This window comes from Tympanuchus pallidicinctus, unplaced genomic scaffold (assembly GCF_026119805.1).
Source record: "Tympanuchus pallidicinctus isolate F22 unplaced genomic scaffold, pur_lepc_1.0 scaffold16, whole genome shotgun sequence".
In the NCBI taxonomy this organism is placed as follows: Eukaryota; Metazoa; Chordata; class Aves; order Galliformes; family Phasianidae; genus Tympanuchus; species Tympanuchus pallidicinctus.
Window position 1 is genome coordinate 9,249,082 of NW_026294679.1, and position 26,402 is coordinate 9,275,483.

At 41.9% G+C, this 26,402-nt stretch overlaps 1 protein-coding gene across 14 annotated transcripts in view; it reads right to left on the reverse strand.

Moving 5' to 3' along the window:
* Window positions 1-26,402, reverse strand: part of SHOC2 (SHOC2 leucine rich repeat scaffold protein) — a 69,443-nt gene that overhangs the window by 24,982 nt on the left and 18,059 nt on the right. For all 14 annotated transcript variants that reach the window (XM_052676635.1, XM_052676644.1, XM_052676636.1 and 11 more), the window contains one exon: window positions 10,722-11,658. In XM_052676635.1, coding sequence (XP_052532595.1) covers window positions 10,722-11,424 — 703 coding nt within the window. In that variant the 5' untranslated portion in view covers window positions 11,425-11,658. The remainder of the gene's footprint in view (window positions 1-10,721; window positions 11,659-26,402) is intronic.

The window sequence follows — 26,402 nt, forward strand, 5'->3', positions numbered from 1 at the left end:
GCCAAAAAAAAAAAAAAAGAAGTTTTGCATAAACTGATCCTATTTCTTGTATTTATTGATCCAAACTAAGATGTTTTTTCTAGAAGTTAGGCACATGAAAATGTAAAGGTGACACTTAACTGTCACCTCCGTCACTGCATGTGCTCACCTCTCAGGTCAGCATTCAAGTAGATTTCAGGTCAGCCATAGAGTCAAAAGTCAATCCTGCTGCACCCAGAAATACACAAGTATAAGAAAAAGGCTGAGGAAGATTTAACATTCTGTGATAGCAGCATCTACTTGATACTCATGAAAACAAGTGGGCAAAGCGTAGAAGGAGAAGGAAAAGGAGAGGAAGACTTTAACTCCTCTTTACACGAACCAAAAAGAACTCCATACATCTTTAATAACATAACCCAAACATTTTCCAAGCACATTCAGGCAGCAGCTTCCACATCACAACTGCCGAATTTCAGACCTGGTGATACCGGTTTCATTTGTTTTCACTTCCAACCTAAAGTAATGATGTCAAACGCAAGATGTGGCACTAACTTCACTCCATCACACCGATTTCTCATTTACTTGATTCTTCCCACCCTACATCTGTTGAAGAAAGACGTGGATTTTTGCAATACCATTTGCTGCACTTCCCTCTTGCACCTGCTGAAAACTTTGACAGTGAGATGCACACTGCCACAAACATCTCACAGCTATTGTTGGGAAGGAGGAGAAAGAAATAAAGACACACCTGTGGTTATTTAGCCAGCTACGGGTCAGCTAATATTTCGGCTTGATTTGGACAGGACTTTATTGTTTCCACATTGAAGATGTAGGCATGGAAAACATTTTTAATAAAAATATTAAATGTTAAAATAGTTTGGGGATTGCCCAACAAATTTTAGATTTTAAAATGGAAACCAGGAAAAAGTTTAGGCCAGAGCACATTCAAATGATATTGTACTGTTCAGCTTTAAGTTCACATTGCTCTGTAAGGAATCTTGCTCTTGGACACAGTGATATTTGTGGTTTGACAGCATCTCACCAAAATGTCCTTCTTAGCCTACAGGCAGGAAAGTAGGGAGGAAGCAAAATTCTTACAATACTTTATCTGAGACAAAACTGATAATGTACAAGTTAATAGAAAGCATGCAAAGTGAATGTACCCTGTGACATGAATTCTTACATCAGATATGCTTCTCTTAGCAAGGGTAAAAATATTTGGGCAATGTGGTAGAGGCTCACCTACATACATAAAGGCACACAGAGCTCCAGCCTGGAGGGGGAACCCTAGTGGTGCTCTGACAATTAATGTGGATGCAAGGAAGAACACCTGGGGAGTGCAAGACTTACCGTGAGATCTTAGGGGTGGGGAAAGGAAGGAGTCAGTCTGGGAAAAGTAAGAGTGGGAAAGAAGGAGGATGAAGAAAAAGGGTCCACTCCTTTACAAACTAATACAGCCATGCTCTCCACCCAACAAGGAGAACCTGGCCTGCCTTCTCACTAACTTTGCTTCACTCTCCAATTACGTCAGGAATCAAAACTAAAGTTTTACTAAAGAAAGGATTGCACAGGCACAAAAAACAAAACAAAACAAAACAAAAAAACCCGAAACGAAAATTGCTAATGAGAAGGGCACTCAAGACCTCATTCATATTAAAAGAACCAAAAAATTATTCCATTCTACTTTACAACACTGATAAATCTTGCTGAAACATGTTTGTATCTCAACTCAGTTAAGAAAAGAAGTGCACTGCCCACAGCTGGAAAGAAGCCTCACCTCACCCATACCCTGCCCCACTACAAGCAATATCCAAAATACATGGATTTTAACATAAGAGTAGTGAAGAAAGGACCCTCTACTGACCAATTGCAACTGCACTGTAGAATTGGGAAACAAGCTACACAAGTGCTGGGGTTGGACTGTTTGTTTTCTGTTTTTTTGTTTTTTGTTTTTAAGTACTACATTTTGGTGCAATAGAAGTGAAAAAAAGAAAAGCTATCTAAAAAAAGTCTGCCAAGACAGCAGGCAGAAACTGCACGTACTAGCTGGTTTGGTAATAAGAAGTTTTAAATTAGGAGTAATGTCCATGTGAAACACATAAAAGAGACTGCCCATAAATAGTCTTCACAGAACGGTTAATTACACCATATTTTGTAGCTCTTAAAATCTTACAAATGGCAGACAATTCACAGCACTTTTAAGAGAACGTTTTTGTAGTCTTCCAACTAAGTTCTGGTTAAAAACATGGCTAAAAATACAGCTAAGTGTGCAGCTCAAAAAAACCCTAAGCAAGGTGTTATGAGCAATCACCTCACTACTACTGAGAGGTACACAGAGAAAATGTTACAGCATGACACAGCTAAATATACCTCCTGGAAAAACACAGCCTGATGAAGAGACAGCCTGGTGTTTTCCACCCAGTGAGGCAGAACAGCAGCCCCGTAACACAGCCAGCCTCAAAAGCCTGTTGTGACAAGAGGACCAAGCTACTTGCCCTGACTTACGTAACCCAGTGCTCCTCATGGTCATTTAAAACCAGTGTAAAGCTGCATTAAAAAATATCAAAGGACTCACAAATTAATAATAATGTAGGCAGGCAGCATAGGGCAATATCAAACAGGCTTCGGTGCCTTCAACCACCAACTCACCCGGTAGGCAATTCTCCTGGATGGCAAACGCAATTTGCAACAGAACCTGTTTTCCAGAGGATTAACTCCATGCCTGCCCATGCTTAAGCAGATTGAAAATTGTGAAATCCTTCACAACATGACAAATCCCGGGCCAGACAGCAAGAGGATAAAGACCTGCAGAAAGCGCGAGGAAGAGGAGAACGCAGGAAGTAATGGAGGTGCACGCTGGTGTGCCGGTGCTCTGCCTGCAAGCTGGTCTGTAAGGGCAGTTATCTGCAATCAGCTGCACTGTGAACTAATTTCAAATATTTCCCATTGCTGGGATAATTGTTTATCTCTCACTAGGCTCCCTGATCTGGGCAAAAAAGCAAAAGATTTTCTTAGCCTGTCTATAAATCTATTTGAAGCGTTCTGATTTTAGAAACAAAAAGATTACAATTTCAGAGCCTTCTGCCTCACTACAAGGGTTGAACGCATCATTATAACAGACAGAATGGATTTTCTGTACACATAACCAACTGCCCAACAGTTAGGAAGTCACAGTTATTTTGAATTATTATTGACAACACATAGCTTACAAGGAGGAATTAGGGATTAGATAGAATGAAATCTTAACAAGGTCAGGAATCACATATTGAAGCTAAAATATTCATATAAATCAGTAATAAGCATGGTGCAATATTTACAATTTGCAGAATGTGTAGCAGAATCTCACTATGGGAATCAAACAGACAGAAGCTAAGCTGAACCAAAAAGAAACCCTATAAATCTGGTTTAAAACAAGCTCTGACAAGACAACAGCAAAACCACTTCTTATTACTTTCAGTTATAAATAAAGAAATACAAATGAAAGCATGTCCAAACACCATTATGAGCGCATGAAACACGCAACAGGGCTACGGATGGGCTTTGGGATGGGCAGTGTGGAGCAGCTCAGGATGCTCAGAACAGCCCCAGCCCCACAAAGCGGAGCAGCCTTGGAGGAACCAGGGTCCCAGGGAGGCTGAGCCCTGGGGTGATGTGCATTCAGAGTGAGGAGCAGCATGGTGTTCTGACACTGGTAAGGGCTAACCATGTAGCACTGCATTAGCAAGGGCAGGCATAGAGAAGTTGAATATTCCCCTCTGCTCAGGGCTTAAGAAGCATTCAAGAAGTTCAAATAAATTGCAGAGCTGATATTAAAAAATTGCTGGACTTCTAACAAGCTGCCAGCATTCACTGGAATAACATCCAGGGCATCAACCCAGTAAAGATCAAAGAGGCAGGGCTACTTAATCATTACCATAAAGCCAGTCAAAAAAAAAAAGAAAAGACAAGGACAAATCTGACCAGCTGATAACACAACACCAAGGCCCCCCAGGGGGCTGACAGGAATTGGAACCCAGACTCTAAGGCTGAAGCTAGCCAAAAGCAAGTGGTCCACCATTCCTGCAGCTTAAGAAAGCAACCAGAAACACATCAGTCATTTTCTGACTCCTTGGGTACACGTAGCAGTGCCTCTATTTATTACACTCCAGTTCACAGCTCCAGGCTTTAACCACATTAGAATACAAACATATGAAAATACTCTCAACCACTGTGTTTGCAGGTATTAGCATGGCAGGCAAACCCAGGAACACAGCTGGGCATCTTTCAAATTGCTGAAACTGAAGAAGGGGCTTCTAGATAAAACCACAGTAATTTTTTCTCAATATTGTTAGATCTGCTTTAAAAAAAAAAAAAAAAAAAAAAAAAAAGGGAAATGAAACTAAAAGCATCACTGAGAAGCTTTGCAACTAACCAGCCATTGAATAAGGTGGCACTACACTCAGTGTGAGACATACAAAGTAATGCAGCTGCACACATCTAGTTTGCTGCCTATGCTACTGAGAACAGGTGCAAGTCTTGTGAAAACGTTTTAAAGTAGGGAAGAAACCACAAATGATCTAAATAATGGGTAGATGGGGGAAGGGAAGAACAGAAGAGAGCCGTAAGTGACATTCCAAGCCTGGTGTAGGCAGATTCCCTGAATTACAATCTAAAAATATTTCCCTTGCAGAACAGCCCTGACCAGATTTCCATAGAATAAAAGTTGCATTCACAGAGAGAAAACACAATATTTAGAGTGTTAAGAAACTTGCAGAAACTGTGTAGATGCAATTTCAACTATGTTGACAATAGTATTTGTATTTTAATTCTATGTAATAAAGGAAAAAAAAAAAAAGTCAAACGCTTGTACAAGATGCAACAGTCTTTGCAAAGAAAATATGAACTTGATTATGCAAAACAAGACTTTCAATATAGCGTGGGGGAATGCAATAAGATCTAGATACAAGAAATGCAAAAGGCAAGCTCAACAGCTTGCAGATTGAAGCATTTGCTTGGCTTCAACCCAAAGCAGTTCCTCTGGCTTTCATCCTTCTCGTGCTCCCTGCCTGACTCACAATAGCATTCACATTCTTCCATTCTAAACTTCAACTTTTGATCTCCCTGGAAAGGACAATTTACCAGATATGGTGATGAAGGCAGAGTCCACCTTGTGACCTCACTTCCACATTTATTCTTGGAGATTGTTTTGGCAAAGCTTCCATGTGGAATCCTTCCTGTTAACACTTTTTCCTATGGATGCGACCAGAGATTCAACAGCAAAGTGAACAGGTAAGTTCTGCTTTTGCACTTGGAACGTATAAATGTTCAACAAGCGAAAGGCTGAGCAGCAGAGTTAATACCAAATTATTCACGACTATAAGGACAAGAGCAAGGTCAAACACTGTAGAACTTCAAAAAACAAAGTCACTAAGCAACAAAACGACACACTGTGGGGAACCTGCTTTAGCAGGGGGTTGCATTTGAGGATCTCCAGAGGTCCCTTCCAACACCTACAATTCTATAATCCTGTGAATTCAATCAATGTGACATAAAGTGATGCATGTGGGGGAGCAGGAGAAAGACACACCTAGCTTCATGTGTGGAGTGACCAGCTTCAAACAATCCATTCTTGGTCAGAAGCAGAACTTGTAAGACTGATTTACACATTGTAAATGGCATGGACATGAGGATGACCGCTGAGCACCTCCAAATGCAAGAGCTGGAGTTCATTAAATGTAGCAATCAAAAGCTGTGTCCAAAGCAAACTTGTGGACTTTGCCAAGGATGAGAAGAGTTTAAAGGAAAAAATGGTCAAGCCCCTGGACAAGGAGTCTATTGAGAATTCCTAAACAGAAAAGCTGCACCAGACTCAGGAAATCCCCAATATGAAAATAGTTTGGATCCGGGAAAGGGGTCAGGTTAAGTCTTGTACGTACAGTTGCCCTGGTTTTATGCAGACATTTTATTAGGGCCACAATTGGAGCAGGATGCACTCTTACAAGAAAAAATAGGTACACAAATTGAAACGTAGAGCAGCTTTGCCATCAATAAACTCGTGTAAATAAATTCTCATTGCTAAGAAAAAAATTCTAAAAACACAAACACAACAAAAGTTCCTTCAGGAAAGCGAAGCATAGCTATTGCTACCAGGACTGCTAGTGTCACACAGGATTTTCTGAACAGCAGTGATGAAAAGGAGTAGATTCTGAAATGATAAACTGGTGCATTTTCCGTGGTTCCGTAGGTAGTAACTCATCTTTCCTCAAGCCACATGCAGTACATTTCACCTGCTGTCACCTAACCCATGCAATTCCTACCTGTAAGATTTCCCAAGCTGATCTAGCAGCTGAGTGCTACCAGTAGCAGTGCTCCTGCTCCCCTGCTCCAGGCCATGCTGGCCCACTGCTCCTACACTAGTTCCACTTTGAGTGAAAACTTCCTTGTACTCATCTAACTAAAGCAACAGAAAACAAAAGTAGAGAAATCACAAATGTTTCTGTTGGTTTAGTGAGATAAATCAGCTGACCAGGGAACCATTCAGATGAAAGCAGCAGGATGGAGCATTAGTTCAGTCGCTCTTCAAGCTTTTAGCTTTTAGCTAAACCTGCGAAACAGAACAGAGTTAAAAAGGATGTTCTGAATGCTTTCAGTCAAACTCATTTTAAGCGTGTTCAGCTCTCATTCAAACAAATCCATTTCTATTTTAAAAATAACACAATGCATATCAAGACCTCAGTTACCATGCAGCCTACTAAAATCGCTTGCATTACAAATGCAGAGGCAATATATACGTTGCTGGAAAAGTGGTAAGGGAAGCCCAGCAAATAACTGGTAGCAATGACTTGCTATGTACCTAGAGCCCGAATTTGCTGAGTTAAAAAAATCTTTTTCCAAAGTACAGAGAATATTTTTACCATTTACTGGTTTACTGTGTGAATAAGTACAGTAAGCTATTATTTGGAGTTCAGAAATCTTCTGAATGCTGTAAAGACTGGAAAATTTAAATCATCATCCTCTCTATTACAAAGCAACTGGATGCAAGGGACCAAGCTGGTACTACATTCTGATGAGAAAAAAAGACCAGAAATGCACACATCTGTTCACTAACTATAGATAAAAACAATTCCTCTTTCATATAAAGACATTCTGAATGCAAAACAACTTTTCCTCCTGCTGTAGTCACCTCATCTGAGTTTGTACTGCCAAACAACTAAGGACACCTTGAAATCCCAAACAGAACCAAATAGTAGACTGTATCCCAACAGCTCCATGGTTGAAGGTTCATCCCTTATAGATCCTTATCAAGACACTTACTACACTAACAGTCCCGTTGTTTCATTGCAGAGTCCACTTCAAATCTGATGGATTACACACTTTACAAACGTTTTGTAAAATACTTTATTTACCTTCACTCAAGCTTTTAAGAAATGCTTTAGTATTAGTTTCAGGTCTCCCTGAAAAGAATTTCCTTCTAACAAATACCAGCACTTGCCAGCAGATAAGCATTTCTAGAACCTTATTTTGAAATCGCATCACCAACAGCATGTTGTCAATGAGACATTTATCAAAGAAGGAATGCTACCGTAGGATCAAAGAGATCAATTCAAAGTTTAAGAAAGGAGAAAAAACAAGGGGAGATTTCAAAGGGCACCTGAGTGCTATGCAGAGCACTGAGCCCCAGCTCTCTGAGTGCACTCATCGCTACCAAACAGCCACAGCACCCCACCTTGCAGGCCTCAAGCTTGGACTTTGTTTTTGTTCAGACCTCTTGCAGCAGGTCTACCAGCAAAAGCAAACCATGGGTTCTTTGCACACTTGCCCACCAGGGCTGCTAAACCAGCACATCACAGCTAGGTGCTGCAAGACTTCTCACAGAAACACAGAATGGCTCAGGTTGGAAGAGACCTCAAAGATCATGAATCTCCGACCCCCAACAAGTCAGCAGGTCACATAATCTGTGAGTTTTCAAAAACACAAAGAAGTAGACGAGTTTACCATCAGATATGTGAGCCTCAGGCCATAGAACAACAGGGTATTTTTGAAAACAATTTGAAATGTTCCTCGTGATATTGCTTTATAAAAGATAATGGCCTCATTTTACTTCCTGCTTTGGAGCAACGAGAATTTCTGTGTTATTTACCAGTTGATAATACAAGAATGTTTACTGTTAAGTTCACCTTGGCATGTAATATTTAGGAGCAATGCCATAAATGTACAGATTAACATTGTTGGGACAGAAAAGACCAGCAGCTTTTAAAGCATGCACACAAAATGTAGAGAACTAACAAGCATTTAAAGAAACAGAGAAATTCCATTGGAAAGTAAGAAATACATTTCTCAGCTGTGTCCAACTCAAACATTTCATCTTTGTACCAGAACAAAGACACGTGAAAGTGAAAATCACAGAAGTGAAACCATCTTATCTGTTTCCACCACTTGAGGAAAAGAGTTTTCAAACAAATTATTTTGTATGTTTGGCAGCTGTAACTGTGTTACTTAAGCTTAACAATTCTTTAATTTTTCAACCAGTTTAATTACAGGCAACCTCATCAGAGAGGTTTGCTCTGCATCAAGTCTGCAGTTGAACATGGGAACACTGCACTGAAGCTTAGCAGAGTGACAGCCTCCTTGTATTTGTGCTTCTAAAACACCTTCCATGCTGAGCTGCTGACCTGTAGCAATAAAAAGTAACGCACGCATGCATTCATGATTCAGTTATTTAAGTTTCTCTACAAAACTGTTACATATCACCTCTTTCAAGACTGCTGTGAACAAGTACATACAAAAAGGATATACCTAAATGGAAACATAACACATCAACTCAGCAAACAAAACAGCTGAGAGACAAAGCACTCCCAGCAGCAACAATATCTGCAGTATCAAACACACCTACAAAAGGTTTTCAGAGGGCAACACCAAGCACTGGAATGCAACACTGGAAAGCTTTTTCCTCACATGCTGCTAATTTAAACTTCTGCAGAACTATCCCCAGCTGAACTTCATGGGCTGACTCTTTGCTGGACTTAATAACTGAGCCACAAAATGAACATGGGTAAAACACTGACAAATGCATAAGATAACTTAAGAAGCTAAGTCAGTCACAGTTTCTCCAATGGATGTAAGAACACACAGCATGTTTTAGTTGCAAACATCAGCTCCATGGTTTCCAGTATGATTCTGCAGTTCGTGAAATATTCAGAGGCTGTGAGGTTTAAAGTGAAGTGTCAAATAATAGGTCAAAATTACCATTCCTTAGTTCTCTCAGGGGAAATTCCTAGGACTGCTGAAATGCCAGTGCCAGCTGAGAAATTGTTTCATCAGAAAACGTACCACATTAACTATTTAATTTCTGCTTAGTAAAATCCCGCTTTGTGGCTGTGATAGAATCCATTCCAACAGCACCTGCAGGGAGCCAAAGACTGACAGCAGCAACACTGCACTTCCTCTTTCATGCTGCACCCGTTGTCTGTAGTGCACATTGCTGGTAATTTGACAGGTGTTTAAGAAGTTCCAGGAGTTCCCGCTATCCAGAAGTGATATCCTCCAGATCAAAGTGCAGGAGGAGACAAATACTGCTGGCTTGAAAAACAAAAACATTTCCCAACCTTTGTAAAAGTTAGCGAACATAGTGACCGACTTCAGTAACCCGTACTTCAAGCCAGTGCAGAAGTGTTAACAGGAAGAAGTCCCACACCCACTTTAGGAATAAATAAGCAAATAAAGGTACAGGAATTTACTCCCAGTGTTACAAGGGCTAAGCATCTCACGGGAGCTTCTTCTACCCACTTAAAGAAGCTACTTCAACTTTCTTCCATGCATGAAGTTCTGTGCCCGCTCCCTAACAGCACTAACCAGTGCTTGTATTGTAAAAATTGGAGCCACACAAGAAAAAAAAAAAAGCTTATGATACACTCTCCCTTTTATGAAGCACTTAGGATACTGAAATACTGCTTGAAAACAGCCTGATGAAGAGACATATCCCACAGATCAGAAGCTATTAGGAACAACTTAGCAGTTATTGAAATACAGCCATTCCAGCACACTTTCTGTCATGGACTATTTAAATCAATACACCATTTCTATATCGTTTCACATAGCCATCTTTCGTCGTTCTGTAACAACATTTGGAAAAAGCAAATATCATCCATTAAAAAGTCGTAAGAATCAACAACCATGTACACAACACTTGGCCATATTATACTAAGCTTCCACACTTTAATATATTCAGAACTTGGAGACAGGAGAGGCTCTCACAAATCATTAACCTGCATTATTAACTGTTATGGCATCTAACAGCTTGCTCATGGTAATAGCATGTGGCACCTTTTCTACCTTCTCTTACCATGGTCATATCCCTCTGTAACATGCCCATAATGTGTTTATACCTTGCAGCAGCTCGTAAATGATTTATAAAGAGATCTGAAAGAAAGATGTGCCCTTGTATCTTCTCTTTTTCTTTCAAACCATCTGGGCTCCAAAGACACAATATGTGGAAGCACAAGGCAAAGATGAAAACAAGATCTAGCTGGTTTTAAGATGATAGATGTAGAAAAAGGAAGGTTGCTTTGCATGAAACATTATGTCCAGGGTATTGATTACTCTCACTATAAGCCAACATTGCGACAGTATGATCAAGACAACAATTTTATGCACACTTTAAGTGGAGCAGAGCACCTGAAAAAGAGGCAGTTTACATATACCTAACTGAACTGCAAGCTCAACTTCAGCACAGAATTAAGCCTTTAATCAGTGCAATCGCTTACCAATTTCAGCAGGTAGTTGCTTGATTTTGTTCTCTCGTATGCTAAGCATGGTGAGCTTTGACAAGTTTTTGATATCCTTTTCCACAGTAGTTATACGATTAAAGCGTAGGTAAAGAGTGGCGAGAGAAGTCAGTCTGTACACCACCGAAGGAATCTCTCTCAGTTTGTTATGCCGCAGGTCAAGCATGCGCAGTTTCTTCAAGTTATCAAGAGAGTCAGGCAAACTGGTGAGTGAATTCTCACTCAGGGCCAGTGTCATCAGGTTCACAAGACAGCCCACCTCTGCTGGCAGAGACTGCAGTTTGTTACTGTATAAATAAAGTTCTGTTAACTGCGTTAACTCTTTGACAGCTGATGGAAGCATGTGTATAGACCTCTTGGACAAGTCCAAGCGCATTGAATTCTCTTCCCGGCATTTATTTAGCTCTTTGATCACTTCAGCATTGCTGGATTTTTTGCGGGTACCTGTGGCTGGATTAGGTCTTTTTATCGTATTGTCCACTGAAAAAGCTACCCCAGGCTGCGTGCTACTGGAGTCTTTCTTTCCATCTTTGGCATCTTTCCCTTTGGTCTTGGGCTCCTTCTCTTTGCTTTCTTTCCCAAATCCTCCAGAGGCTTTGGCCTCCTTCTCCCTTTCTTTTGACGACGGGACTTTTGGATCTTTCTCTTTACAGTCCTTTTCTTTTCCTAGATTACTACTCATGGTGATTCAACACTTAGCAAGCACCACATGAAATCCACTTCTGAAGTTAACAAGAGCAATTCACTGTTGTGGCTACAAGGATCCTTAAAACATGAAAGTGTTGAACCAAGGGAGGAGCTTCAGCGGCACGATACCCATTTGCTACATATTGGTTCCGAAGGCACTCTTTTCCTAATCCTGGTCTCAGGAGATTCAGCTGTTAGAGATTAGGTCAAGCGCTCCGTATTAGTACTTCTGTAACACAGGAGAGAAAAGAAGCCAAAGTTAGCATAAATATAAAATCTCTCTTCCAGTTAAGAGTTGAATGTTTCTACTTCAAGCCAGCACTCGTTCAGGTTAATATTTGTCCATCATTTAAACATCAGCAAAAAAACCGAAAAGCCCAGTGTTGATACAAAAATACTACATCCATGGCTCTGAAGACCCACTGCAGAAGACCTACAGTAATTAGTATACGTGAAAAAAAACCAACAACAACATGATTTCTTGAACATAATACAGCCTTATGTATTTGCGTACAGTAGTACACTGCACTTGTGAGCCACCCTCTGACGTCATCACCAGTTCTCAGCACAACGCCCTGGTCATAAACATGAATGTTCTTTATTGACCTGATGGAAGAGATCTGCTTTAATTTTAAGCGCTTGTCTCTTCAAACAAACCCATGCAGCCTCATTCTTTCAGCACAAGAGAGCCTCGATTCAATCCGCAGTGAAATCTGACGCCGCACTGCAACACAACACTGGGCTCTGAGATCTGCCTTCCGACCTGCTGAGCCACGAGCTGCGCTCTGCTTCCAGCACGGGACAGCATGCAGTCAGCAGTCACCTGCAGAGCTGGAACATTAAAAAAAACCTGAAGTTTGTTTTCAAATAATCCTACTGAGAAGTCAGCTGGGAGCTCTGAAGGAATAGATCATGTTATCCCTCCAGACAAGCAAAATTAGGAAGGAGTTTCTCATAAGGATAAGTTATGGCACGTCTTTTAACAGTACCTTGACCTTTTCCACCAATGGCTATAATGCAGACTAACTGAAGAGATGTCTGAAACCTGCAGAGCTCCTTTTGCCTTTCTACAGAATCATCATCACGTGTCACAGACAGTAGCACAGACTCACGTATGAATTCAGAACACCTCGCACCCCTCAAGAACTTCACAATTCTGAATACTCCCAAGAGGTTTTTGAATGTATCTCCATGGAAGAAAATAAAAGGACGATCAACAGCAGCAAGAATTTCATGTTCCCACCATTTAATCTGGAAATAACTTTTCTTTGCAGGGCAGCATTCACTGACAGAGTTCTGCTGGCAATCCAGAAGAGCCCCTTGCTTTTTCCCAGGCTGGAAAGGAGCTGCCTAGAATCTCCTTAAGCCCACAACAGGAGCTCTGCCTCTTCCTTCATTCCATCCTCTGCATAAGTTCATAGAGCTGATAACCAAAATCAATTAAATAATATTCTGCATGCTTGAACCATTAGCAAGAACTAGAACTACAAAACCTTTCCCAGCCCTCCGCCCGCATTCATTCCTGTGGCAGCATCACAGACTGTGCTACAAACTCCTCAGCAAAACCCTGCTGTTCCCAGTAACCATATTCTGGAGCACTCTGCTGTAAAGGGCTACAGCAGCCTGGGAGCAGCAGCTTTTAACTTCTCTCTTGGAGGTCCCCAAAACAGCATAAGCTGGTTCCTTACTACATACTTAAGATTTTATACCCAGCTTTTAAACCATCCATTAACCTGTCCTAATCTCAAGATTACCAGCCTCGCTACATTCTATTTTAAAACTTCTCTGTATTGTATAATCTACATGCTTGCAAACCTCCAGCAATAGGAAATGCAAAAACCCAGCTGACAGCAGGGTAAGAGCTTCCAGTGGCTGTCAGCTGGTCTTCAGCAATAACACACTCTGTTTCTAAATGTTTGTAAACTCAGCTCATGTAGCAGTGCCCAACAGCTATAAAACACAGATCAGTGTTGTAAAGTGGTAAAAAAAAAAAAAAAAAAAAAATTAAAGATAAAAAAATAAACTTTAAAAAGGCTGCTGTTTTCAGTTCAATTGAATCTCAGAGACAGCAGTGGAGACCTGGTGAGTGTCTCATGGGCAATGCAGAGCAGGTTTTGAAGGAGACTGAGAAAGCAGAGAGCTGGAGATAGGTGCTGGTGCAAGGAGCTCAGTGGAGCAAACAGGTTGCAGCATTTCACTGCTTTCACCAGCAACAACGTGTAGTCGTACCTGGGAGAAAAAAACATGTGGTGCTCCCTGTTACAACATGCTGTCTTAATGTTTCTATTAAAAAACAAATACTTTTGCCTATACAAAAGCATAAAAATTGAAAAAGAAGGATTGAAATCATTATCCAGAAGGCGAAGACAATTCCTGGCACAAAATGGCAGCAATACAAAGACAGCTCAACCTTCCCTCCACGTTCAGGATGCCAGGAGGCAGCTTGCAAGCAAGCAGCAGGCAGCTGTGGCTCTGTAACAGAACCAGGAGCAGTGCACAGAGTGCAGCACACCTCCAAAGCACCGTGCCAAAGCCATGGCAGCAGGCTGACAGCTAAACGGACTGCACCTGTAGCATCTCTCTTTCTTTTCTGAGGATTCCAGCTACCACCCAACACATCCCAAATAATCTTTCTGGATGGTCACGTATGGAGGCAGGAGATGAACTCGATGATGCTCACAGGTCCCTTCCATCTCAGGGTATTCACACAGGCATCACCACACAACTTCACTGCTGCTGCCAACCCCTCAAGCCCATAGAGTTACACGTGCACCAGAGGCAAGCACCTACATGAGGTGCTATGTAAGCTTACCCATGTGAGCTCCTGGAGGACACGAGCACAACCATGAACTGCACAGAGGAAGCCGGGGGTTTTTCAAAAGGTTATTCATATTTTTCAAGCCCTTTTCATTAAAGGACAAGAGTCACCATCAATTCCAAACTACAGCCAAACAAGCACTCATTGTATTGCCAAAGGAGGGCTTCTTTTAAAGATATTCTTAGCAAAAGGAAACTCAGTGAAATTAGCCAGTTCTGCCAACCACTTCCATTTTCCAGTGCTGCTCAAACTGACTTCCTGTCAATATTAATTGACACAAAGCCATTCAGTTGACATAAAGCCATTCAACTGACATAAAGCCATTCAAATATGATGTGCTGGAGAACTTGCAAAATGGAGTAAGGCTCCCACGTGGTGCAGCACATAAAGGAAAATGCAACTTTTAGAGAATATAATCCCTTTCCTGTTCTGAATATCTTTTCTTAATGTAAAAATCTTTGTAAATAGATACAAATAACCAGCCCCAGAATTTTGATTCATCTCTTCTGGGGCTGGGCAGACACAGACACAGAACCCCAAGTGCTCCTGTTCTCCTGGCAGCTCTAACTGCTGAAGTTACAGAAACAACTGATTGTAGCCTGAACTGCATCACCTTCCTCAGCTGCCTGAAACTGTAACACACTTACCTTGTACATACTGAAATACACAAGTAACTGAAACAGATTTCTGTATCCCTAAAAAACACAATCTGAAACATTCAAGCAATAATTGCTTTACAGGAAGCATACTGAAGGAGGAATGGTAACATTTGCAATCATAGGAAGACTAAATCTGCAATCACCTGCAGCCTGGTAAATAAATACTGTTTCCTGAATGTTATCTCATACAATATGATGCCTGAGCAAAAGGATTTCACCCAGCTGCTATTCAGGGAAGGCTGTAAAAGAGAGAACTGTGTCCTACCTGCCACTGCAAAGCAATCTTACCTCTCTACCCACACCAAAAATATATATACATATACATATATATATATGTATACACTGCTAATATCACCTCCCAGGTCAGCAAAGATTTCCCTACATCTTTTAAATTTCTCTTTACGTGAATAACGAAAAGGAATTTCTAGTTTTAACAAGGTATTTAAAGGCAAAGCTCTGGTCCTAAAAACTAACAACAGACCTCTCAACAATTCCTTAGGTTTCCCAGATCTCTAGTAGGCTTCATTCATACAATATGAAAGCCAAGACCTCCAGAGGAAGACATAGAGAGAAATGAGAAAATATATATATATATAAAATGAGAAATTATTCATGTAATAATGAATTTATCTCACAGAACAGGAATGATCTTTCTCTTTGTTACAGTTGTCCTCAACCAAACCCAATGCGGCACACACCACAACTCCGGCTTTTCAATCCAAATCTCAAAGATCACCAACATTAAACGTGCCAAAGAAATAAGGAAATAGCAAACAGAGTTGGCAAACAGTGATTGCATTACACAGCAATTAATAAAGAAATAAAAAATTAATTTGAGGTGGCAACTCTGCACTAGGAAATTCAGATGAGCCAGAATGGGTGGCTTCTACCAACAAGGCAGAGTTCCCATGCTACCAAGTTACTGCAGCAACACATGTTAACTCACAAATAAAGCACTGAAGAAAATCTATTTCTTCAGGTACTTGCCTTTCACTTAGAAAGTGTATCAGAAACATCGCATCGCGTGCTACGCCACAAGCACAAATAAGCCAGGGATGAAACTTCAAATTTAGCCAAAGTGGCTACAAAGACTTTCCATTCTCCACACCGCATATGCAAAAAATGATGGCCACTACTTTCATTTCTAAACCCCAGAAGTCGAAGCCAACTGGTCCCTTGCAAACAAAGCAAATTTCCTTCTATGATTTATGAGCTTCAAACATCTGACCTACCAAGTTTTCATCTGTGTCAGTGCATTTGAGCTGCGCTGCTGCAGCCGCACAGACCAGCCGGGAGCAAAGTGCTGACTCAGTCAGCAAGCGGTTGCACTGCTCCCTGCACACAAAACCTCATTTCGAGGTACACAGACAGCAGAACAACGAGCCAGCATGCAGCCACAGATCAGACAGCAGCCCAATCCGTATCGACGAAAGGAGCGCTCTTGAGAGATGCTGGCCAGACACTGCTTTGTTTTTCTTCTTTGGGTAGAAATCTCCTTTATGTCAGAGCACGGGACTGCCAACAGCAGCAGCACAACACTGCAATGGTTGCCTTATCCTACAGAGAAGGGAAACTATTAAACTTACCTCTATCCCTTAAGCAAACAGCCAGCAGATGGTAGCTTGCTGCCTGTCCGTCTCTCCTGCTTTCAGTACACCTGCAGGTGATCCCACCTCCCCCTATCTCCTCCACGCACAGCCCAGGGGCAGGCACGGACCACAGCTGCCCACCAAACCCTTTGGGATATCCTAACTGCTACAGGACCACAGCCAAGTCCATTCTGCCTGCCTGTACCTTCCATGCACGCAGAGCAGCTGAGCAAACCTGAGTTTGCACTCAAACAAAACCTGCAGGTATGGGGGGGAACAACCACACCAGCATCAGGGCAGAGCAGGGAAAACAGACCATTCACAAAGGTTTCCTAATATCTTACTCATGATTCTTAAATCTGTACATAAATCTGGAACTGTGGGCATTTGATCACAAATCAATTTGCACTTACAGCCAAAGGTACTGTGAGTGAGTGACTCAGCTTCACCAGGTGCTCAGATGCCAATCGCTTTGTACTGCAAGAACAAGGCACATCTCCCAGGACATCCTGCCCCAGAGCACTACCCAGCCCAGCTCTGCAGCAAGCACCTAGGCACATGGATGGAGGTGTTGCTTACAAAGCTTCTGAGCTCACCTGCTCACCCACTGTGTGCTTGCATGCAGTGCCATGTCACATACCACAGTCCAGGTCTACCACAACAAAAAGGCCACCTGCTAGCAGATCGAAAACCATCCACATCTTACATTCCTAGGGATAATCTTTTGTGCCCTGCCTTTGAACACATCTAACTAGAACCAAAATATACGTACCGTGATTCACGCCGCATGCTCCAACACTACTTTTAATGAAGCATTTGCTCTTTTTCTCCTTTACAGGAAAGAAAAAAAACCACTAGTTGTTAGCCAAGTTATAAAACGCCATTTCATGTTTGCAGAAATAGATTCCAAGAACAAGTACAAAGCATTCTGCTAACGCCACGAAGCAGCTTATTTTAAAAAGCAAAGAGGTGCCAGTCCCCCCTCACAGACCTTTGGGGCTGCACGTCCCATTTTCAGGGGAACTTGTGGTGCCAGCAGGCAGTGCAACCCTGCATAGGATGTAGAATGTGAATATCTGAACTAGCTCAATAAAGCATGCTTCCTGGTCTTAGCATATGTCATGAAAACTAGACATGCCTAAAAAGTTATCCAAAATGGTCATCAGACGAGGAAAATCCAAGAGCAAAACAGAAATGAATTCAGTTAACATAAATTAGGACTGAGATATGTGTAAGAATAAGCAATAAGCAGCATCTCCTTTACCTGCAGGTTATTTCATTTCTGCAGGTGTACAAACTCTGCACCTATGATCATGCACTACCTTCCATGAGAACACTCATTTGATCAAAGGTTACTTTGTTGTGGCAAAAGCCAACATCTCCCCACAAAAAGCTCTGCTGTCACCACCACGCAGCACACAGATGCTACTGTTTCTCATTGGCCACTGGTGGTCCTTAGGAGGCAGAAGTGGTCCATCACAGCTCCTCATCAAGTCCTACAAACAGGACGAAGTCTGTCACTCACTGCTTTGTTACAAACAGCATAGAAAAATGTCACTGGTGTCTCCAGAGAGGTGCAAGCTTTAAGCCAGCATCAAGGATCTTCTTTGCTATTCATCATCTCCTCTTTGCAATCAAGACGACGCATCAAAATAAAACCAAACAGGAGACAAAACAAGAATGATGGGCAGGACAGAAAGTAAACACACGATGCAAGAATGGAGTGATGTATTCTGTATGAACTTACATTACATTATCTCACAGAAATAGGAAGAAACCACAAATCTCAGCTCAGCTAAATCAGCATTTCTCTATTACTACCTAGGGTAGCATCCTACCCAACTTTCTACCAGCAACACAATTACCTTACAAAAAAGCTAAATTATTGGTTTTGTTACCATTTCTCCTCATTTCTTTGCCTCTGAATTTGATCCAGTAAGTTTGCTCATCTTTTTCAACATGCTTTTATGTAATAATTATGACCATTTTGCAAAGTTCAGTGTTGGATGACTCTCAGTCCTTGCATTTTCTGACCATAATTAGTGACTGTGTAAGTCACAAGATCCCTTTGCAGAGGGTTACCATGCTAGGAAAAGAGCCTATCTGAAAATCTACTTAAAAGGCACTTTTAACGTAATCCTGAAGATGAAAAGGAATGAAGTCTGCAAGAACATAGAACATGAAAAGCCAAAGCCACAATAAGTACATATGGCAGTTTGTTACTGCACACTGTCTGGCCCTCGTTAAATTTTTTTCTAGCTAAGATAATTTGCAGTTCTTGATGTTCAACTAAGAGAAAACTGGATTTGTTTGAACACCTTGTATAAATATAACTCGGGTAGAGAAAAGGACGTACGCAGTACGATTCACTTTCCAACCAACATACATGAGTTTGGAAGACAAGCAAGTGTCTGGTAGAGTCCAAAAAGTACATATTTACAAGTTTCCAATTATAAATCTCCTTGCTTTTAAAAGTCATTAGCACATTTTGCAGCTAACTTGCTCTCAGAAAACAGAGCTCTCTGAAAAAGATCTGCATTCTTCCCATAGAAAAGGGAACAACCATAACTGGAAACAAATTCACTTCCATTTAAATGTACATTTCCACTTCATTTACAACTAAATGAAATAAAAATTATTTGAAAACTGCTTAATCATGAGCTGGAGTTGTTTCCTTCTGAATGACATTTTTCAAAAGCTCACGCTATTTAAAATTACAGGGGAAAAAAAAAAAGTCAGAAAAGTTTAAGTGAAAAAGATCAAAAGATCTACCCATCTTCCCCCTCTCCTGGGTAACCAATGTCTTTGCAGTGAGATTTTTCTGGTTGTTTTTGTTATCTGACCATGTCAGACAAATGCTTTGGTGAAAGCAAAGGGATTCAGGCTAACTTTTGTACTCTCCTACCTACACTGTAAGAGAGTGCTGTGTCTCAAATATCATTTATAATACTCTCTTTTTCCAGCAAACACTCGCCCTGTCGTGATGCGAGGGACCACTTCTACTTTCCAAGTATCTGCACTGAGATGTAAGAACCACTGTCTGCCAAAAAGAGAAATGACATTTTCTCCCCGTTGTACGTGTGCCTGCTTCAGCTAAGTTCTCACTTGCGGCTGCTCCCTGTATTTCCACCACTTGTATCCTGCTCACCTGGACTCCCCACAGCCTCAGCTGGATGCTGCACTATGCCCCTCCTGTCCTCACCCCATGTTGCACACCTCCAGGACTTCCACATTCCAAGGGACAACCCAGCATCCTGTGACACCTCTGGGAATGGAACTCAGCCACAGCTGCGGAAACCCAGCAACTCTAAGATACCTTGGGGAACCTGGTAAATTAGCAGCACCACACAAACGTAGGCTCATTATACACCATGATAAGGTGACGCAGAATAAAATTGCTCCCAAGGCTTTTCCAAAGCTTTCAAATGTTTCCCCCCCCAAGAGCAAAGCAAAATTAAATCTAATGGCATAAAGCAGTGAAAGACTATTTAAGCAAATAGATGTGTATTATAGGTGGTTCAGGTAGCACTGTGTGGAGCTATACACAGCCAGTGCTCTCTGTGAGGAAAGCTCTTCTAAGTGTACTGACCTTCTTTAGACTTCACTCCTCAAAGCAGACGCTCACCAGTAGCTGCCTGCCAATCCTTAAGGCTTTAGGTTTTACAGTTCTGGTTTTTTCACTGTTTGGGGGAAAAGACAGCAGAGGGACATTACTTGGCTCAGGGGGTTATAAGACCAAGCGCTGCTAAAAGCACGGTGTTCATACTGAACATAATGTGAAAATGATTTCACAAAACCCTATGGTGTACTCTTGTTTTACATCAGGGACCTGCAATCTGCTAAGAAGTCGCCTTGTGCAGTGCTGAATTTCACTACGTTCACCTCGGGCCACCTCAAAACCTGTAATAAGAAAGCTGCAAGGATTCCTCTGGCAACAAAGGACTAAATATTTCATAAACCCTGAGCCTGTTTCACCTCCTCAACTCCTACACACCTATTTCTTTTGATATAAGGCATTCCCACAGAGCAAGTCAAAGGCACAGTGGCTGAACAGACCCTTCCTATACGGCTGAGAAGTGCTCTCCTACAGCCCTCCAGGCTTTCTGTGTGGTCACAGAAGCTGCGCCAAGGAAAAAAGCACCAACAGCCTGCCTGGAGAGGCAGGACAAAAGGTAGCAGCCTTAAGCTGAGACAGGAGAGGTTCAGGTTGGATATCAGGGACAATTTATTCTCAGAGTGCAGTGAGGCACAGTCATAGGCTGCTCAGGGAGGGGCGAGAGTCATCATTCCTGGGGGTGTTCAAGAACTGCTGGGATGTGGCACTGAGGGACGTGAGCTAGTGGGCATGATGGGGGTGTGATGGTTGGACTGGATGACCTTAGTGGTCTTTTCCAACCCTAATCATTCCACGACCACGTGGAGCAGGAGCATGATGTAAAACATAGGCCTGGAAGCAGCACGTGGGGCAGGAACGGGGACAGAGCATGGAAGGGACCAGAAACCATACCTAGGAGGGTATCACAAATATAAAATTATCAAGACAGCAATCATCCCACAAGTGTCAGTCCTGCACAACACTCAATGAAGGGGTCTTACAGAAGGCTGGTGCACGCAGTAACTGAAGAGATTAAATACTCTAACAAGCACAGGCACCTAAAGCACCAGAGGCCATCTTGCTCACACCTGGCTAATTTTAAGTACTTCACACTGCCAACCTAACTGTCATAACTTCTGTCATAACAGTAATTTTATTCAGTTTTTACTTTAAAAAAAAAAAAAAAACATTTAACACAAGCATCATAAAAACAAAGACAATATTTGACTTTCTTATATACATATACATATATATAGGTAGGTTTTCTAAGACTTAAGTTTTAGTTGCTATTTTTTGTCTGATCATCAGGACATCTATCAGCTAATGAGCTGAATACTGTTTTGCTCATAACAAGCAGCCTGGTTAAAAGATTATTTCATGCACTATCGATTCTGGAAAACACGATAAATTGGGTATCTTCACAGGAACAAGATGTTTTCCTTCGAAAGGAAACAAAAAAGAAAGAAAGAGAGAGAAGTAAACCATCGCAATCCCTTCCAAACAGATTCTTCAAAATCTGTTCAGATGAGGCATCCTTTCTTTTTTTTTTTTTTTAATGACATTTTTATTAGAAATAGTGAAAAACATGATTTCTGCTTGCCAAAAATCAACTGCATGACGCTGTCTTTAGCATGCCTGAAAGCTCTGCCTACTGCAAAAGCAGAAAGTAGCAAAGAAGTTCATCTAAAAAAAATCATGGGAAAAAAAGTCAGACAAAGTGAATTAATACTACAGGTATTATGCAACAATAAGCTTCATCACTTTCTAATGAATTAAATAAGATAATGGAAATTAGAAAAACTGATGAAAAGACAGCCAGGCTGAGAGCTGCTACAGCAGAACAGAAAGCACAAACCTTGTTCTGCATGCCTATTTATACCAGATGACATCCTTTCACCTTATTGCCCTTCATAATAGCAAACAGATGTCATTGACAGAGGTCTCACCAATGAATCACCTGATCTGTCTGTCAGCATCTTAAAGTTGTAAAGCAAAGAGTAAGGCAAACACAACCTCTACAACTCCTCAGGCACAGTGCAGCATCCCCAAGCTGCCATCCACATCCCAGGAACACAACGAGGATGCGAAAAAGAGCTCCTCAACAGAAAGACAAAGCACCTGAACCTCAATACATATTAATTATATTGATTGATTTTAATTAATGCTTGATACCTGCATGTTCTTTTTTAACTTAACCATTCCCGAAATAGTGGGAACAGAAGAGAAAAAGATACAGAATGCCACTTCCAAGGAAGATGGAGAGGACAGGTCCCTATGGCAAGAAAGGCACTTATCTGGGCTTCCCCCTGGAATCAGAAGTAATTGCAAATAGCAATTGTGTTTGATTACTGTTGGAGGACCCGATTTCAGGTGCTGAATGAAAGGGCGGATAAAAGGAGCAATTTAACCAACAGTGATTACTTGAGTGTAGTGATAATAAGGTAAAACAGAAGTGCAACATTTGAGTATTTCATGGAAGTTACACAACACTTCTTTCCAAGATCAAAAATGGGTGCGCATCCTTGCACGCAAATCAGAAGCAAGCACAAAGCAGTCTGAGTTCTTCCTACTGAAGTTCAGTTAAAGAACAGCCCTTCATCGTGGTTAACTCCAAGAAAAAAATACTGAAGTCTGAGAATACTGCAAGAAAATCCAATTGTGCTTGGTTAAGGGGTTAGTTCAAGCCACTAAATGCTGTGATTTAACTGAAATTTAACAATAATCTAGTAGCTACAATGTTTTCTAAGGAAAACTAAAGCAAGTAGAAGCTGCAGCCATAACCCAACACCTACCCAACATCTCCCAGAGCTTCCTTTTTGTTTTTCAAGCACCAGGACAACAGCAGACTGCTTAGCTTAAGGGATGGATAAAGCACAGAGAAAAAAAAAAAAAAAAAAAAAAAGAAGAAAAAAGAAACACAACCCAGTCCCAAACCGCAAGGAAAGTTTCAGACGTTTCCAGACAGCAAGTTACAATGAGTATGTTTCAGCCCCAAAGTCTTATTTCCAATAAACAGACATAGGGATAAAGGAATAAATCTGAGCGGAGCTACAAAATGCCATTTGTTTCAACTATAATTTCCTCTCTTAGAAGCTTTCATTTCATTAGTCACTATCTCTAGATATTTCTACAGATATTAAGAGACCTGCTTAAAAGGCACCTTACTCCTTCAGAAATCACTGTTCCACCATTAAAAAAAAAGAAAATAAAATCAGGGAGCAGCCCACAAGTGAATTTGCCAAGCACCACAGCCCAGCACATTGCAAAATCACCTTCTTTCCTCCCCTCCTCCTTTTCCTTTTTTAATTACCACAGCATCAGCACACGAGAACACCTCACACTAAAGAACAAAGCTTACAGACAAATGAAAAGCTTGATTTGAAAGAACCAAATCAAATTCCTAATAACTCCACCCCGTGATCACATGGTTAAGAAAGGAAAAATTTCTGTTACTGTTCAAGGTTAGGCATTTTGTTTACACCAGGCTGTGAGCACTACACAGTGCTTCAAACTGTGTCCTGCTAACACACACAGCCAAACAGTACTCTCAGATACACAGTGCCCTGATCACGTTAGATGAAGGATCTACAGCTGACCCTTTGATCTGACTGATAACAGAATGCAGTGCCCAGGAGCTGCTAGTTAGAGTTTGACAGCAAGAAAAATCAGAGTTTGAATGAATGCTACATGTTGGAGCTGGGCAATTACCGTCTCGATTATGGTAAACCTCTTATCAGAGCAGCCACCTTAAAAAAATCTGAGCAAAAAGGAACGTTTCCAGTGTTTTTGCTTCTGGTAAGTGAAAACCAGCACGTGTTTGTATTGAATGAATACATACACACACCTGCAGCACACATGGAACAGCCAACAAAGTGCAACTGCAAAAATGTAAACTTGTTAACAAGTTCTGCAGCCTCTCATCTAGTCCATAAAACAGTTCATACAACACCAAGTCTAAATTAAAATCATAACAAAAATAGATAGGCAAGGCTGTCACCCTCCCCATCCCGCACTGCCTGAGCAACATGCTCAGATGGTAAGCTTGCTGCTGACAGGGACACAAAGGTCTCAGCACTCACTTTGCACTCTGCGCCGAAATAGGCAGCAACCTGAAAGTCAGCCCTTGAACTCCCCCAGCCACACACAGCCTGGGCACGACTGCACCATCCTTGCTCACCATCTCCAACTGTGGCAGTCACAGCTCTGCCGGTGAAAGAGCACGAAAGAGAAGCTCACATCGTTCCTTAATGCCTTCCTAAACAGCAGGCTAATCATCAGCAGTATTTTGAAGCCAGAATTTGCATACAAACCCTCTCCTTACTTCTGTTTGAAAACTCCACCCGCCCAATAGGCTCACAGACAGTTAACTTCATGGCTGAAGGCTCCAGAACTCCAGTTACCTGCAGAAAGTTGGGGCACACAACCACTCACTCCTGGTCAAGGTGCAGAGAGGCTGCGCACCTCGCACTGTCCTGAGATGTGGGAACACAGACAAGCAGCTGCAACTGCTTTCCTGCTCTAAATTCACACCATCTGATCTTGCATTAACTCATCTGGCCATCATAAGATCAGACATTTTCAACAAAGATTACTTTGGAGCATTTCTTATTTGTTGGAATTCTGTCTGCTGTATTTAAACTGTTAGTTAAGGGTATTTAAGAGACAAAGAGAGGCCAAAATTGAAAATGAACAAAACACAGTGGGAAGGTCAGTGGAAACAACCATAAAGCCAGCCTTAAATCACCACAGCACACAACTGAATATATTCCTTATTTCTGAAACTAACACGAAGCACCTTTATGTGTTAAAAAAAAACAGATTTTTATAGAAATTGAATTCACAGGAGTGAGAGCTAAGACAGATTTCTGATTATGAGACTACAGATCGAGAACAACACAAAAATGTCAGCCTACAGACAGGAGTTGTACGTCCACATGCAACATACCTGTTTACACACGCTTTCAAACTGAGGTGCCAGCTGACTTCTTAGAGCATTTTTAAAAGAGGATTATCCCCTCAGATTCAAGCAGTTAGCAAGAAAAAATACTTCCAAAGAAGATGAGGTGGGTCATGTTTGAGGGCAGCCAATCTTGGCAGGAAGCAATGAGAGTGAAGTACAAGAAACAGAAAGAGCCTTTCCCAGACACACTAAAGAAACAAGAGGTCACTTACACACACGCACTACAACCACTTCAGGATCCTTGCAGCCAACACGACCACTTGTTATCCACACCACGCGCTGGGAGGGCCAGCACGTCACTGCATGGCTTTAATTGCTGATAAGATTTGGCAGCAGTAACCGCTGTGCACCCACCAGCTTTGCCCTGGGGCCGCAGCAGGAGCTGGGGGTAACTCGCCTTCACTCCCTGCTCACCAGGACACGGCTGCACGCCGGCACTCAGCTACACCAGCTCTCAGCAGGGAAACCACAGCATCCCATCTCCATTTCTGCCTGGCAGAATCTTCCCTCTAATTGCTATGCCTTCTTAGCACCAGAGGGACAGCACGTATCACCAAAGGGCCAGAAGGTTAATTCAAAGCTCTGAAAGTCTACAAGATGCCTTCGAAACTGTAACAGCAAGTTTAGAAAGTACTTTGATATTTTTAGTGCCTTTGACACAGAAAGCTTCACCAAAACAAATGCGTATCTTGAGAGATGAGAGAAGCTGCTACAGAGGAAACAAACCAGTTCCTTATTCTCATCTTTTTTTCTTTTTTTATTTTTACACAACATGATTTTGAGCAAAGCCTTCACGTTTCCATTGCCACAGGAGGGCATGAGCATGGAATGCAGCTCCCAATTTCTCTGAGCAAACAGCAGCAGCACCAGCGCAGGAAGAGCCAAGGCAGAGAGCGGAGCACAGGGAGCCGCAGCCCCAGCAGCAGGGCAAACTGCTCACTAATGAAGGCGTGTGCACCCCATCTGCTCGCTGCAGAGGAGCTGGAATTGGTTCAGAAACATTCCAACAGAGGCATGCCTTCAGATGGCCGATGCAAACGTGTGATCTGCGCTCAGAAGTGTACCTGATGGCTTCATGAGAACCAGGCACGCGTACGCCGTGGCTGCGGGATGCGAGCCGTATCCCTGTCACACGCTGTCACTGTCAAGAGAAATCTTTCCAGTCTGATTTGTTTATCCATTAATTCTGATTTCAGGAGAAAGTTCTGGCCTGCACCCAGCAGGTTTATTGGTTCAATAAAGAGAATCTTGGTTTAGAAGAAGAAAACCTGCAGTCGGAGCGTGCGGCTGAAACCTCTCTGCCTGCTGGGATGGGAGCAGGGCTGCTCCCAAGAGCCAGACACAGAACTGCA